The sequence below is a fragment of the Brachypodium distachyon genome, chromosome 3 (assembly GCF_000005505.3).
Source record: "Brachypodium distachyon strain Bd21 chromosome 3, Brachypodium_distachyon_v3.0, whole genome shotgun sequence".
NCBI lineage: Eukaryota > Viridiplantae > Streptophyta > Magnoliopsida > Poales > Poaceae > Brachypodium > Brachypodium distachyon.
In genome coordinates, this window is record NC_016133.3 from 55,371,206 (window position 1) to 55,386,633 (window position 15,428).

The 15,428-nt window shown below is 48.4% G+C and overlaps 2 protein-coding genes and 1 long non-coding RNA gene across 9 annotated transcripts; 2 read left to right on the plus strand and 1 right to left on the minus strand.

Annotated features, from left to right (window-relative positions):
• Positions 1 to 3,301: 3,301 nt before the first annotated feature.
• On the plus strand, positions 3,302 to 4,760 carry LOC100844591. Of its 3 annotated transcripts, none has more exons than XM_014900662.2 (2): positions 3,302 to 3,437; positions 4,421 to 4,760. In XM_014900662.2, the coding sequence occupies exons 1-2, from the start codon at positions 3,342 to 3,344 to the stop codon at positions 4,664 to 4,666; spliced, it is 342 nt and encodes a 113-aa protein (XP_014756148.1). In that variant the 5' UTR covers positions 3,302 to 3,341; the 3' UTR covers positions 4,667 to 4,760. The 3 variants fall into 3 exon arrangements, 2 of the variants coding, with proteins under 2 accessions (XP_014756148.1, XP_003572945.1); XM_003572897.4 differs by lacking the exon at positions 3,302 to 3,437 and adding an exon at positions 3,482 to 3,692; XR_731897.3 differs by lacking the exons at positions 3,302 to 3,437; positions 4,421 to 4,760 and adding exons at positions 3,484 to 3,692; positions 3,827 to 4,255.
• A 5,754-nt stretch (positions 4,761 to 10,514) lies between these two features.
• On the plus strand, positions 10,515 to 11,209 carry LOC106866580. Its single transcript, XR_001407328.2, has 2 exons — positions 10,515 to 10,735; positions 10,843 to 11,209. It is a non-coding gene; the product is annotated as an uncharacterized LOC106866580 (long non-coding RNA).
• A 449-nt stretch (positions 11,210 to 11,658) lies between these two features.
• Positions 11,659 to 14,455, minus strand: LOC100832555 (uncharacterized protein YAE1). Of its 5 annotated transcripts, none has more exons than XM_014901751.2 (6): positions 14,184 to 14,454; positions 13,243 to 13,288; positions 13,002 to 13,118; positions 12,640 to 12,761; positions 12,415 to 12,536; positions 11,659 to 12,322 (listed from the first exon to the last, which is right to left on the minus strand). In XM_014901751.2, exons 3-6 carry the CDS (start codon positions 13,090 to 13,092, stop codon positions 12,031 to 12,033), a joined length of 627 nt encoding a protein of 208 aa, XP_014757237.1. In that variant the 5' UTR covers positions 13,093 to 13,118; positions 13,243 to 13,288; positions 14,184 to 14,454; the 3' UTR covers positions 11,659 to 12,030. The 5 variants fall into 5 exon arrangements, with proteins under 5 accessions (XP_014757237.1, XP_010235966.1, XP_003570398.1 ...); XM_010237664.3 differs by having other exon boundaries at positions 13,956 to 14,454; XM_003570350.4 differs by having other exon boundaries at positions 11,659 to 12,319; positions 13,956 to 14,450.
• Between the last annotated feature and the right edge of the window lie 973 nt (positions 14,456 to 15,428).

Here is a 15,428-nt window from a genome sequence, read left to right on the forward strand (position 1 = left end):
ACACTCTCGATTTCTCGCTTGCCTACGTCACAGTGGATGGCTCTAGCCGCTCATCTCTCGACGGCTCTCGGGATGGCGTCATCGGTTACCTCGCTGACGCCGATTCCCTCAGTTCCTGCCGCGCGTCTTCTTCTGCCGGTCCCTGCCGCGCGTCCTTGTTCGTCAGTTCCCTCGGTGCCCTTTGGTGGTATTAGTGTTTGAGTTTAAATGCGTTCATAGTATATATTAAATCCATTTTTCTAACATAACTGATATAGTTGATTTACCTCAGTACAATGCTCATCAAACATTAAATTCTATCAGTGCAGTTTTATGTTAACTAACTTTGTTAACATTTCGCAAAAAAAATCCATATTATAAAACATAGAAATTATTCCAAATAAACGATTTAAGTTTGAATTTTAGTAAACATTTAAATATATTTCTAAGTTATAATAATTTATAATAATTGTGATGTGACTTTTTCTCATTTGTATTTATTGCTAATACTGAAATACTGCGTTATCTGTTCTACTCTTATGGAGCACCTTGTCCTCAACTTATGCAAACCACGGTATAAAAGCTTTAAGAAAAGTAAAATATAATTATATTCACCAATAGATCATTACTGCTACTTATATGTGTATATATATAGTGTGTATTTGCAAACGTTTGTGTCGATCCTTCTAGTATATATAAATATCTCGCTGGAGGGATCCATTACAAATCTAGTACTCCCTCCGTCCGGAAATAAGTAACGTGGTACAAATCCACGTCACTTGTTTCGAGCGGAGGATTACTTTTTTATACAAGTACGCGAGGTATATTGGGCCTACCACCATGGCCTTTTCTTCTCTCATGGAACCGATAAAGCCTCTCGATCACCTCATGGTTTCGTTGTCCCACGCTCTTCCTCCATGCATTCGAGAATATACTGGATTTTCCTTTTTTTAACTATGTTTTATTACCTTTCACCAAACTAATTCTTCTCCTTTCCATATTATAAGAGAGAGAACTTTCATTTATGTTTGCAGTCATGGAGAAGAGAGACAAGTTTGATTGTCCTATATATTTTACATCATCTGTAACTTTGTTGATGCTCTATTTTATATCATCTAATACAGTTGCCCTAATTTTACTTTGTGCCCTAAAATCCAAAAACTGGCCAAATGCTTTTGTGAAGCCTCGAGCATTTCTACCGTGCTTCAAAGTACCGGTACCTCTTAAGAGCATCTCTAGCGGATACCGAACTGGCCCGATCCGAACTAGGTATTCGGCTTTGGGCCACAAAAACGGCCCGATCAGCTACCGAAAACCAGCCCGGCCCAACAAAAGAAATTCGGGGACCCGAAACGGCCCGCAACGAGCTCGTATATCTACGGCTCGGAGGGGCTGTTTCGGTACCAAATCCAAAACGCTCCGCCGCCCACCGCAACCGCAATGAGCCCCCCCCCCCTCGTCCACCAACCATCGCGGCGGCCGAACAGCTGCCCCGCGCGGTCGGGGAAACCCTAGGACCCCACCGTGGTGGGGAAACGGCGCCGCCGTCGCCAACGACGCCCTTAGCCGCGATGAGCTCCGCCGCCTAGGTGCACGCCGTCGGGGCTTGCTGAGGTATTACCATAGCTACCACCTCAACGAGGAAGCCCGCATCCGCTGGGATGCATTCCTTGAGGAGGAAGACGAGAGGGTGGCGGCGCTCGCGCCTTCCGCGCCGCAGGAGGAGGCCGAGTCCTCTCGCTCGCCCTAACACCCTCACCCCTGACGGCGACGATGACGAGATCGACTGGGATAGCCTCGTCGAGGACTCCGACGGCTCCGACGACTCCACCACGCGCTTAGTTAAGCAGCAGTCGAGGGTAAAGCCTCAACGACGACGAAGCGCACCGGATTGCGAAGGCGAGCAGGCTGACATCCAATTGGCCATCGAGCTCTCGAAGATTCCGATGGTCAACGTCTCCGACGACGACGATTAGGCGGAGGTAGATTCCGGCGCGACACGAATGTGTAGGTCTTTTGTGTAGGATTTTGACTGGAAAACATTGTCATGTGAAAATCGTATGCAATATGATGTGTTCGTCTAGAATGTGTTGTTTAAACGTGTTTTGTTGTTTGCTCTAATTCGCGCCATGTTTGAATTCGAGTTCGGTTTGCATTTTCGGTATCTGATATGCGCTGACCTGAGCGAAACTGAATTTTCATGATTCGGTAAACTAAATCACGGAAGTTCAAATTGCGCTAGATCGGTATCTGCTAGAGATGCTCCAAGGATCCACCGTTGCAGGGGTTGGATAGGTATTTACTCCCTCCTTTTCACAAAGAATGTCGCCCACGTTTTACGAGGTCGAATTTCGACCAACGATTAGACCAATGGAATGTAGGTTATATGTTACAAATTTTACATCGTTGGAAACATTTTTGAAATACAAATCCAATGATGTAACTGTTGTAGCACATAACCCTCAAATCATTAGTCTACTTGTTGGTCAAAGTAAATCCTTAAAATGCGTGTGCAGTTTCTTTTGAAACGGAGGGGGTACAAACTAATAAACCTGCGTCCGATGCCCCACCCCACGTCTGGCTTCTTTGCTCGACGGTTCGCATGCAAGAGGCAGTTAATGCAAGGCTGAATTGAACTGGAACGGGACGGAATTAGCACCGAGCAAGTCCTTACCTCCAAAATATATGGACTTGCGTCAGTTAATTGCTGCCTCCTTCCTCGATCTACTGTGCACACCAGCAGGTCATCGGGCAGGTGATGACACGGGCGCTGCTCAAGCAGATCCGCGGGGGTAAGGCATTGGCGGTGCTACCTCCTCCCCGCCGGCCGGCCTTTACCGGCGGCACGACCTTCCCCCAGGCTTCTCAGGTTGCGAGGAAGGCTTTGGGCATCATATAAACGTGATTGTGATTCGACCATTCAATTGTGAAGTTGGAACTTTGAAATATCTCAGTTTGGTATTACTGAAATGTGGTGCGCTGAACTTATTTTAATTATAATCTGTTTTAGTCGGATAAAACAGAATTATGAGAATCCACCGCAACGATAAATGCAGCCTTAATATGAACAAAGAAAAGGCGGAAAGAATGTCCGAACACTCGTGCCAGGCTACCGCAACCATCCACACCGAGTATTCACCGCGCCCAGCACGCACGCATGTAGCTTAGTCTGTTTGTACTTTGAGCACCTATATGTGCATTTGTACGTACGGGAGGAACAGGGTGTGCATATAAACACACCCATCTGAGGAATACAATCGTCACGATTCCCACTTGTCTTGTGAGAATGCTCACGACGACAAGACAAGACGGGGAGCTTTCTGCATCGGCCTTGGGGGCATGGAGGACGGCTGTGAAGTTGGATGGGATGGGGCATCCAGGCGCACATGGCGGCAAACATGTGGTGCATGACGGGGTGCCCCTGCGGGGTTGGAGTTGGAGTCGGAGTCGGGCGCGAGGTAGGGAACACAATTTTTGGCATATATATTTCTCACCTGGCCGCAAGCAACCCCTAGAGGCCTACATACGGATATATATATAGGCAATATAATAAGGAAGAAGTAACGATCCGGCCAGCAACTAGGGTTCGCGCGTGTTCAATCCCCACGATCGGCATGGCGGCGGCGTTGCGGCAGACGATGACGCGGGCCCTGCTCCGCCATCCTCCTCCTCCCCGCCCGTCGCGCTTCAGTACCAGCAGCGGCACGAGCCAGGTTCGCGATTCGATTCTCCGCGGTTGGAATTCTTCTTCTTCACAACAACACAACCTAGCTCTCACGCAAATCCCGGATAGAAAACTCGATTGAATCACGCATGGATCTGGTTATCGATGGATATCGATCTGCAGGGTCATCGTCATCGGCCGCGTAGTGATCAGTATGATGATCGGCAGCGTCATCACGACCAACTGAGGGCCCAGGCGAGAGGGATTTGGGAGGAGGAGCGGAAAAGGGCTGCCATTAGGTTTGGTTACCTGCAATCGATACTTGCCCTGGCAATCCTCTCAGGCTCCGGTTATGGGATCTACTACGGAGTCCTCTGAGGCGACGGTCGTCATAGGATCTACCACGGCGCCTTATAGTTCCTCCTATGTCTTTTCTTAGTATGTTTTTTAGGCTTTTAGCTACCGCGTTGCGTCATGTTGAATAAAGCCGAATACTTGTGCTGTCGTCCTTCTCTTTTCAGTTCACCGCACCCAGTAGCGATTTGTAATATTGATATAACTGAGTAATTTGGGAGAATCTAATTCATATGCCGGCCAGCTGCCTTTATCCTCGTTGTCTTCTTCAGAGTTGAGCTGCTCCTTAATTTGGTTGATGGCTTCAGATTTCCAGCCTTTGCAAGTTGCCACTGACACTAGCGGCGCCACTGGCGCACAAACCACGTTAATTAACCCCCTTTATATGCAACAATCATGTTTGAATTATGCATGGATCTGCAGGGTTATGGGACGCGTGCTGGTTTCCACTCGGCCCAGATGGCTGCAGAGCGTCGCCAAGCGGAACTGGTCGAGGCCACGGATGAGGTCATGAGGAATTTGCAAAAGGAACGGGCAAAGACTGACAAAATAATGTTGGGTTTACTGAGCTTGCCTTTCGTTGCAACTGCTGGTTATGAGGTCATGAGGAATTTGGAAAAGGAACGGGCAAAGACTAACAAGGATGAGGTCATGAATAATTCTGTTTAATTTGGGATCGAACCAGGATGTATATCTGTTGAATTCAGTGTTACGGTCCGCACTATAGTAGCAATTTGTGGTTGATTTAACCCTGTTTTGTGCTGCTCTGCCTCTTTTGATGTGGCTTGAGAAATATTTGATGTGTGTTAACCGGAGGTTATATCCTTTGCCGTTTGGAGGCCAAGAGCATGGGATCAAATTCTTGAGGGATACAAGAAAATCTGGAGTCCAAGGAAAGGACGAGGCCTCGACCAATCTACCAGATGGGAGCCTGAACCAAGAGTACAAACGAGCTCATCAAGAGTCCAACTGATAGCCAGCAAATAAATTAATCTTCAGCTGTGTATTAATCTTAAGCTGTTTAAATGGCTACAAGTATATTTTGCAATGGCCGTACCTGCACGACTGCACCGCCCCCCTCCCTTCAATACAAACACTGACAACACTCTTCTGTAGCGCTGCCTGGTAAAACATTTGGCAGCTTTGCCTTCGGTGGTCTGATAGCAACCTTACTTGATACAAGCACTGACAACGGTAAGGCTATGTTTGGTAACAAGGTATTTAAAAAACTAAAGTATTGACAAACTACAGTATATTTTATTCTACATACAAAATACTGGCAAACTTGATTATTTTGGAGTATGGAAATACTTTCAAGCTGTTTGGTAACAAAGTATTAAACTACATTATTCTTATTATCCCAGCTTCTCCTATTCTTCTTCTTCTTCTTCCAATCTTCCTCCGCCGTGCGCTTGAGTAACAGCAGGGGATGGGCATCTTGGGCACATGGAAAAGAAGGCCGTCCACTCTCTGTTCGGATCAGGATGCCATCGGCTCCACGAGCACGAAGGGGAGGAGCAGACGGAAGAACGAGGCCTTCGGATCCACCACGAGCATGATGCGCTAATTAACTTGCTCATGGTTGCCATCGGCACAAACTAGGGATGTGCTCGCCGCGGAGTAGCCCCTCGCCATGGCTCCGCGTTCGCCGCCTCCAATCAGCCCCGCATCGCGCGCCGCTCGCGTCCGCCGCCTCCCGCCCGCCCTGCCCCGCGTCACGCCGGCCGCCTCCAACCCGCCCCACCAGCGTTGCGCCCGTCCCTCGGCGCGGCTCACTGTCCGACGTCTCCAACTTGGCCAGCCACGGAAAGCAATCGCCAATTCCTCCGACCATGCATCCTGGCCCCGCCGCCCCCCTGCTCATAGATCGCCGGGATGGAGACGATAGGCGGCGGCGGCTCGAGAACAGCAGCGATGTTCGCTGCTAGCTAGGCGGAGACGTTTTTCTTGCGTGCTCGGTAAAAAATAAAGAGGTCTGGGGTTCTTTATTTTATACAAAGAAAATACTACAGTTTTGCAGATATTATGGTATTAATACTGCAGTTTTTAGGAGTAACCAAACAGTTCACAGTAATTAAAACTCTGGTAATTATAAAAACCATAGTATCGCTAAAATACAGAGAAAATACAGTGCTACCAAACACAGCCTAAGTCTCTAACCAATAAAGTAACCCGACGCCCATCTCCACGAAGTGCGGGCTTCATAGCCTCCTTCACCGGCCGGACACCGGCTATAGTTTCTTGGCCATGCACCGGCATATCTATACCAACTAGCAAAAGATCCGTGCGTTGCTACGGAACAACGGAAAATTGTATCAAAACGCCAAATTAAATGTTGATGTGTTTCATGAGCACATATGTATATAACGATTATGATAAGTTTATTTTCGTATGCTATACTCTGCTCTCGTTCTCTTTTGCACATGTCTTATTTCTATATCTGTGTAAACAAAAAGTGACACATGCTCAAGTCTTTTGCTCTCTATCTTCAGGTTATCATTGTTCTCACATACACCACACTTGAAAAGTCATGTGTGAGTGTTTTCAACTTTTTTGCTGAATTCATGAAGTGATTCTTAATATAATCATGAATAATGAAGAACATGTAGCAATGATAACATTTTATCACTTCCATCCGTCCAAGCCACTCGACCTCCCGTGAAGTGATGATTTAAACAGCAAGTATCTGTATATCGATCAAGACAGCAAGCAGCGACAGCCATCACATAAAGCAAGCGGCAGTATCAAATTTTGCTTAATGGATCCTTGCTCTGCTCTCCTATTACTCCTACTCCGTACTTTATTTCTCAAACCCTTTTTCCCAATTTCTTTCGCTCTCCCTCTGACTATCCCTCTGACTATCCTCTCCATCCACACTGCGTGCAAACTCCTCCTCTTCCCGTCCCGATTCATCCCGCCACCGAACATCGCGCCTCCGTGCGCGGCCGCCCGCTTGTGCGCACCGCCTCCGCCCGTAGATTTCCGCCACCTGTCCGCTCCCGCGTGCCGCCTGCTCCCACTTGCTGTCCTGTACGCCGTGCGCCGCCCGCCTGCACCCTCTCCTAGCCTTGTTCGCCCGTTTGCCACGCCCGCGTGCCGCCCACACATCGCGCCCCGCCACTGGTTGCCGCGCGCCACTGCCTGTCGGGAGGGCCACCGATGGCTCGCGCCGATGCGGTCCATGCTGCCTTGCGCGAGGCCACCACCATCCCGGCCTCAGGCTCATCCCATCGCCGTCCAAGTCCCACGGGGAGCCACCGGCGCGCACGAGCCGGTGGAGGCGGTGGTCAGGGCGCGCGACGGAGACGCGGGTCCGCAGCCGCCTTCCGCACACGGATGTCGCCGACGCGCACGAGTTGGTGGAGGCGACCAAGAGCGGCGGCGGGCGCTGGCGAGATCTGGATCGGGCAAGGGGTGGGGGTGAGATTCAAAGGAGATATATTAAATTGGAGTTGGTGGTGATGGTACGGTCGCGGCGGTACGTCACTTCACCAAAATTACGAATCTGCCACCGATGTCTCCACGTGTCTTTTAATCCCGGCTCCTGCAGTCCTCAAGCGCAGAAAAAAGACGTACCGAAAGAAAAACAGAGCCCTCCTCGCTCCTCCTCCTCTCCTAAGAATCTCACCCCACCCCCTGCCCGATCCGAATCTCGCCCACGCCCGCCGCCGCTCTTGTCGCCTCCACCAGCTCGTGCGCGTCGGCGGCGTCCGTGTGCGGAAGGCGGCTGCGGACCCGCGGCTCCGTCGCGCGCTCCGACCGCCGCCTCGCCAGTGGCTCCCCGCGGGACTTGGACGGCGATGGATGAGCCTGAGGCCGGGATGGCGGTGGCCTCGCGCAAGGCAGCAGGGACCGCGTCGGCGCGAGCCATCGGTGGCCCTCCTGACGGGTAGTGGCGTGCGGCGATCAGTGGCCGGACGCGATGTGTGGGCGGCTCACAGGCGTACCTGGTGGCAAGTGAGAGTAGACGGCGCGCGAGAGTGGACGGGCGGCGGGAATCTACAAGCGAGCGGCCGCGCATGGCGGCGTGATGTTTGGTGACAGGATGAATAGGGACAGGGAGAGGAGGAGTTTGCACTCAGTGTGGACGGAGAGGATAGTCAGAGGGAGAGCGAGAAATTGGGAGAAGAGATTTGAGAAATAATGTACGGAGTAAGGGTAATAAGAGAACAGGGTAAGGAGAAATATATAAATAAAACATCTGAAAAAAGAAAGAGACTAGAGTATAGCCCATGAAAATAAACATATCAACATTTAATTTGATTTTTGGAAACAATTTTCCGTTGTTCCGTAGCAACACACGGGTTCTTTTGCTAGCAAGCATATACTAGCAGAGTGTTCGTGCATTGCTACGGAATAATTTTTCTCGTGCGAGAGATCCCTTTCGTGTGGGGACTGAGGAGAACAGGAGCTTGCACTCGTGTCGTGCGGGAGATCGAGAGGAGGGGGCTTGCGCTAGGATGTACGAAGACGGACAGCTTCAGGACCTGGGGTATTAGGTGGCATATTGGACGTAATTCGGTGACGTAACGTACCGCGACGCCCGTACCATCACCACCAACTCCAATTTAATATAGAGTAAAATACACCATTAGTCCATGAACTCGGCAAAAATGAACACTTTAGTCCACGAACTCGGAAAACACACACTTAAACCCCTAATCTGGGACTAATGTGTCACTTTAGTCCAAAAACGGTTCGGCGATGCTTAAACACGCCATGTGGCCGCCACGTCGGCTTCGGCCAGGACCGCGGGCTGTTATTCGATTTTTCTTAGGATTCTTTTTTTAAAATCACCATGCCCGAGCCGCTCGCGAGGGGCAAGGCGGCCGCACCCAGACGGGGATCCTGGGGCCCTAAGAACCACGCCATTGCCGCCGCTGCCTCACCTAAGGTTGCTGTCAAGTCCACAACGCTCAATTTTGACGAGAGTACGCCGGTGAAAAGGTCGCCGAAGCTGACGTGGCGGCCACGTGGCGTGTTTAAGCCTCGCCGAACCGTTTTTGGACTAAAGTGACACAGTAGTCCCAGTTTAGAAGTTTAAGTGTGCGTTTTTTGAGTTAGTGGATTAAAGTCTTCATTTTTGGCGAGTTCATGGACTAGTGGTGTATTTTCTATAACAATATATTAAATTGGAGTTGGTAGTGATGGTACGGTCGCGGTGGTACGTTACTTCACCGAAATTATGCTCCATATACCACCGAAAAAAATCGTAAAAAAACGAAACGTTTTTCCCGGCCGTCCCACGCACCCTAACAAGAAAAAGAAAACAAAACGTCTGCCTTGCGCCGCCGATCGTGCGGTCGTACGTCAACATCGTGTGCGCCCGTCCCGTCCCGATTCTCTTTCCCTCCTCCATGCCAGAGGCCACCGTGCCCTAGCTCGTTTCCCGTGTCAACATCGTGTGCGCCCGTCCCGCCCCGATTCTCTTTCCCTCCTCCACGCCCGAGGCCACCATGCCCTAGCTCGTTTCGCGCACGGCCGCGGAACAGGTCGGGATCCATCCCCGTTGCGACTTGCGAGGGAATCCTCCAGACGGCCATGTCACGATGGCATCTCCAGGCGGCCAGCGGTGAGCATTCCTGATACGATCCATCCATCCTCTCCCTGCTAGAAGTTCCGATCCGTGCCCCCCCCCCCCCCCCCGCGTCCCCCCGTGCGCCGCGTACACGTGCTTCGCCACCAAACGTGTTGTGCCACCACAAGATCATGCAGTGCACCACTACCAGATCAGGGACGAGGGAGGGGCTTCGTCGTCTAGATCGATGGGATTGGGGAATTGGGGAAATCTAGCTCCTGCCTACTCGTGGTCCTGGATGTAGATAGGGAGAAGAGAAGAACATGCACTGGGCCGCCAGATCGGGAGTAGTTGGGGAAGGGGCAGGCCCGCAACGAATGAGGTAAGTGGCAGAGTGGGCCGCCAGATCGAGAATGACATGGGTTGCCTGTGTAACAGATTAAAAGAAGTTAAATGGGCCGTGCCGCACTGGCATGTAGGCTTGAGATCCAAGCTTGTGGGCCAGCACAACGTGTTTCCGTGCTTTTTGGCCCGCGGGCTCACGGGCTTTTTGGCCCGATCAATTGGCCACCTATAGTCATGGGGTAGCGCAACGTCTTCTATTTTTTTATTGATGATCAAGTTTTTGCAAGCACATGTAGTTAAAGTGAAAGAGACATCATGGGCATACTAACAAGATTATCTTGTTTGTGTAGGATATATTCTTCGTCGTGACGCAAATTCTATTGACTTTGAGCATTCATGTCGATTTCTACATAGTTTCGTCATTGTGCATTTGCAGGAGAGAGTGTGATAGTCCGTTGCAAGGCATGGGTATTTTACTGGTACTCTTTAATATACTGGTACAGATGCCTTCGCGTGCGACGGCTGGCTTCAAGCCGAGCGGCGAATCCGCCCCAACTTGGCGGCCGGCGGGATTGGAGTTGGAGTCGGAGTCGAAGTCGGAGTCGGTCAGTAGTCAAACACAGTTTCCAAATTTACTTTAAAAACAAGGTAGGGAACACAGTTTTTTCGCCGATCTATTTCGCAGCCCGCTAGTAGCAACGTAAACACAGAATAGATACTGGGAAGCAACGAAGAACCGGCCAGCAATTACTAGGGTTCGTCGAGTTCGATCCTCTCGATCGGCATGGCGGCAGACGATGGCGCGGGCCCTGCTCCGCCATCCTCCTCCTCCTCCCCGCCCGTCGCGATTCAGTACCAGCAGCGGCACGAGCCAGGTTCGCGGTTGGAATTCTTCTTTACAATGCATACAAATCTCTCACGCGCAAATTCCAGATTAGGAAACTCGTTTTGAAATCAAGCACGCACTTGGGGATTTCTGCAGGGTCATCGGCCGCCTACTGATCATCAGTCTGACCATCTGCAGCGTCATCACGACCAACTGAGGCCCAGGCAAGAGGGATTTTCGAGGAGGAGCAGAAAAGGGCTGCAATTTGGTTTCGTTGCCTGCAATCGATACTTGGCGTGGCAATCTTCTCAGGCTCCGGTTATGGGCTCTACTACGGGATCTAGCTAGTTCCTGTTATTATGTTTTTAGCTACCCCCGCGTCATGTTGCATAATAATAATTCTGGCGTGTGTCTATTATGTCTGGTGCCGAATAATTCTGTTTAATTCGGGATCGAACCAGGATGTATATCTGTTGAATTCAGTGTTATGGTTCGCACTAGTAGCAATTTGTGGTTGATTTAACCGGAGGTTACATCCTTTGCCGCTTGGAGGCCAAGAGCATGGGATCAAGTTCTCGAAGAATACAAGAACATCTGGAGTCAAAAAAAAGGACGCACGAGGCCTCGACCAATCTTCCAGATGGGAGCCTGAACCAAGAGTACAAACGAGCTCATCTCACAGGAGTAGGCCAGCAACTTTCTGGAGTGCACCAGGTCGTTCATTTATGCAAATTGGAGTCATTTGGTGAAGCTAGGCAACTGATGGAAAGGTCAATAACCAGCATTTCTTGCCTACATAAAACATGGGAAGGAAAAAGAAAAAAAAAGTGGGCAAGTTTGCCTGAGAAAATAAAAGAAAGAATACGAGATGTTTAATCATATACTGCTACATTTGCACGATTGCTTCTCAAAGATAACCAGCATTTCTTAACTATAGACTTACCACATTGTCAGCATTAAGAAAGGCAAGAATGTTTCAAGAGGCCATTAATCTAGACTTTTCCCAGAATATTACAATGAATGAAATCAATGAAGACTACCAATACAGTTCATTAGCAAATGCCGAATGTTTGCGTAACTGGATCAACGTTTGGTAAAGCAATAACAGAAAGATGCAGAACTCAAGAAGAAACACAATTATTATTGTCATGCATACTGCGAATTTACAAGAATCTACAGCAAAGAAAATCTTAGTATCACAGGACTTGAACCAGCTCCATCTTGAACAAACTACATACATCATCTTTAGCCTTCCTGGATGTAGTGACCTGAAAATTCAGTGCAAGTAATTCCCCTCGATGATCAGTGGCACTTGCGCTTCCATTCACCCAGCTGTTACATAACTCATGCCATCTCTTCCTGAACTTTAATATTTGGGCACTCATGCAACAACAACAGGAGATCCTTTGGTAAAGTTTCGAGCCTGCTAGAATCTACAGCTTCGACTTCTTCTGATTTTATATGTGGTTCCTCCAATGGATGGTTATTGTCAAGAGTGCTTTTGTGGAACATTTGTAGCGCGTTATCTGATGAAATTTCTTGGATGGAGTTATGCAGATCCTGAAGTCTTCCTCTGCATTGGTCATTGGGCAACAGTTTTTCCTTCGAGTTATCAGGAAGACTAGCTAGTGCACTGCTTTAAGGAATAAAAAGAAAATATTATAAATGTGAATCTTACAAGAGGCAATACGAAAAAACTAGTTTTGAGATAACAGGAAATCATTTTACCTGGTAATCCCGCGAAGAAGACCCCACTTATAGCCAACATGCACGGATTCCCTAAACCCAATATTGAAGCCCTCTTGGGCAGCATCCTTCTGCCCTTCAGTTATGCCATCCCGGTACCCCATCTGAAACAAAACCAAAGCCTTAATCTCAAACATTTGTAATATCAATGTAAACTCATCATTCATGATTAGCCAATAGCCACAATACCAAAAATCATTTGCATACCTTACGGAACTGGTTCTGCCTGTAAGCCCATTCTCTATCTAAGATGGATCCACGACCTGGAGAATCTGGACCAGCATCATCCCAAATATCGTCGTCATCATCAACAATATCAGCACCATTGCCTGAACCAGAATTGGCAACAGAAAATTTGTTGTGAAATGACAATAGAGATAGTAGTCTTCATGCTCTAACAAAACCTAGAATGTTTTGGTAAGAAAAAAATGTATCCAAGTATCAGGACAAGGCAATCACTACTGCTACTACTGACCAAGTGACTATAACAACAGATAGCATAGGTTGCAAATTCTAGTGATATGAAGTGCATCGGAGGAAGGCTAAGGCGCAAGTGCCATGATATACACCATGTGAAGCGACTTCGCTGTCCCTTAACGGCGCGGCCTCCACGCGTAGCTCTCCTAGGGATGCCGCTAAACCCTCCTCGGAGCTGGCCATCACGAGAGCCTTGCCGCTAAACCCTACTGCAATAATGATCACACAAAAAGCCTAATTCAGACAACATTAAAGATCTGAAAGTACCAAGTCATCAGAAAGACAGAAACTTGTTCGGGTTGCGAAAATTGTGGCATCAAAAGGGTGCCTAACCAAGTCTCAAAGCCGTCCAGTCGCTGTGCACCAAGCAGGTGATGATCTAGTACAAGTAAAAGAACTGTCGGTTTCTGATCCAAAATTGAAAATGGGACAAGATTTACACAGAAAGTGACAGAAAATTGAGTGAACATAACTCAATCAGGAAGAGAAATATCTGTAATTTTCCAAAACCATCTGACTGGACAAACAGAAGAAAGTTTACACATAAAGGGGAAAGAGTATTACTCAAAGAGTGAGTGTCTATGTCTCTGCTTCTTACGAAGATTTGGAGAAATACAACAGCAAGCAGATTGCTACTAGAAAATTTTCACCTATTTTGTGTATTTAAACAGCACTTGCGGATATGTGATGGATTTGAATGCATGGGTACATATATAGGTACTTTTTTTCAGGAGGGATATATAGGTGCATTTGAACACAGGGGTCCCATGGTGAACTTCTAGCAAGTTGCATAGAAATAAATTTTTGAGCTGGTTTCCACTTTTCTCTTCTCTTCTGTATAACAGCCAAGTTTTAGCACATGTTTTTATTATTTATCAGCTACATGTTATTTATTTAGAACCCTTTAAAAATGGTGTAAATTAACAAGCAAAGTGGTCAGGATTATTAACATCACAGGCACATCAGTACAATCGCAAGCTTGAGCATGTAAAAAAAAAGAAAAACGCAACTTCGAGTGCCTCAGAAGATGGAACAGACGGAAAGACCTTTTTCCTTGCTGTTACTTTACGGAAGATGGGGGCGTTGGGTCGCTGCTGCTGCTCACGGGCGGAGGACCCGGTAGGGCAAGGTAGGGCGGTCGCCCTACCTTATTTTTGCCTCAGTTACGAATTGGGGGTGATTAAGGAGATGAAACGGGGGGCTAAAGGGCGTAATTCATTCGTGAGGTGATGGGAGGAGAAACGGCCGGGAACGAGAGAATCCGAGAGATCAACCTGGTGGCGGGCGCTTGCGCGAGGAGGAAGACGAGCGACGGAGCTGGGGCGCTCGGCAGTGGGATGGGGAGGGAGGGGTGGCGGCGCTAGCTCGATGAGGGAGACGAGCTACGGGGCTGGGGCGCTCGGCATCGGGACGGAGAGGGAGGGGTGGCGGCGCTCGCTCGAGGAGGAAGACGAGCGACGGAGCGACGGGGTTGGGGCGCTCGGCAGCGAGATGGGCCAGGGCCGAGGGAGGGGAGGTTGCCGAGGTGCGTTTGGTGTCTTGGCAAAATTAGCTGCAGTAGTGTAGCCTCGCTGGCGAGGACACGTGTTCGGTATCGTAAAAAAATCTACCTTCTGAAGCCAGCTTGCTTCGCCGGGTCAGGAAATTCTTGCTCAGCCAGTACAGCCAAATCGGCTCGTGGCAAAACCGATGGCATGAAAAAAAATCCAACTCCTAACTGCCTTCACCTTTCCCGAATCTCGTGGCCAGCGAGCAAAAGGCTAGCAAAGTTGGGCTGAGCTACCTAAACTAGCTCAGCTATGGGCTAGCTGAGCAATACAACCAAACGGACCGTCTCGTGGTGGTAGTTGTCTACAGTTCGCATTCAAACCAGATGCAACTTTTTATTTTTCTGCAAACTAGTATAACTAGTAAGACACCCGTACATTGCTACGGGGAAGAAAAAAAAGCTACATAGATAAATTGATAAGAGTTCTCTATTTCGTGGTATCAATGCAATCCTGACTTCTAACCAAGGCATTGATAGAAATTATTACTGATATTCTACGCTTGTCGTTACAGAACATCAATATACATGTAAGTACTTGATAGACTAAGGAGATTTTCTTTCACCATCACTAAGGTAGAAACACAAGTAAAAAAAAAGTCTGCTCGTTGATAGGCAACAAAGACAATGTTTAACTCTGTGTCTCTTATTTGCCTGCAACTGAATAGTTTAGGTACTAATTACAAAGGATACATGAATAAATACAACACACATACAGTAACGCCCGCAGGTGTATCAATACCATGGCAAAAGTTGATTGAAGTCCCTGAAAATGAAAATCACGAAAAAAAAATAGAAATATGCACCAGCAGATTCGATATCAATTTCTACCAGAAATAAAAATAGGCCATGTTCAAAGCAACTTATTGAAATCTTGTAGCAACAAAGATAAAGTTGTATTAATCAGAGCACTCTTTCTTTTCATCTATGTCAAAAGGGGTGGGAAGAAAAATGGCAGATCATTTAGAGAGAA

What these genes read in the sequence shown, in the direction of transcription:
- LOC100844591 (XM_003572897.4), top strand. Translation starts at nt 3,594, where the DNA reads ATGGCGGCGGCGTTGCGGCAGACGATGACGCGGGCCCTGCTCCGCCAT. An exon ending in CCAGCAGCGGCACGAGCCAG is followed by an intron (nt 3,693 to 4,420) that starts GTTCGCGATTCG and finishes ATGGATCTGCAG; the next exon opens with GGTTATGGGACGCGTGCTGG.
- LOC100832555 (XM_014901753.2), bottom strand. Translation starts at nt 13,092, where the DNA reads ATGGCCAGCTCCGAGGAGGGTTTAGCGGCATCCCTAGGAGAGCTACGC. An exon ending in CAGCGAAGTCGCTTCACATG is followed by an intron (nt 12,762 to 13,001) that starts GTGTATATCATG and finishes ATTCTGGTTCAG; the next exon opens with GCAATGGTGCTGATATTGTT. An exon ending in GGCAGAACCAGTTCCGTAAG is followed by an intron (nt 12,537 to 12,639) that starts GTATGCAAATGA and finishes GTTTTGTTTCAG; the next exon opens with ATGGGGTACCGGGATGGCAT.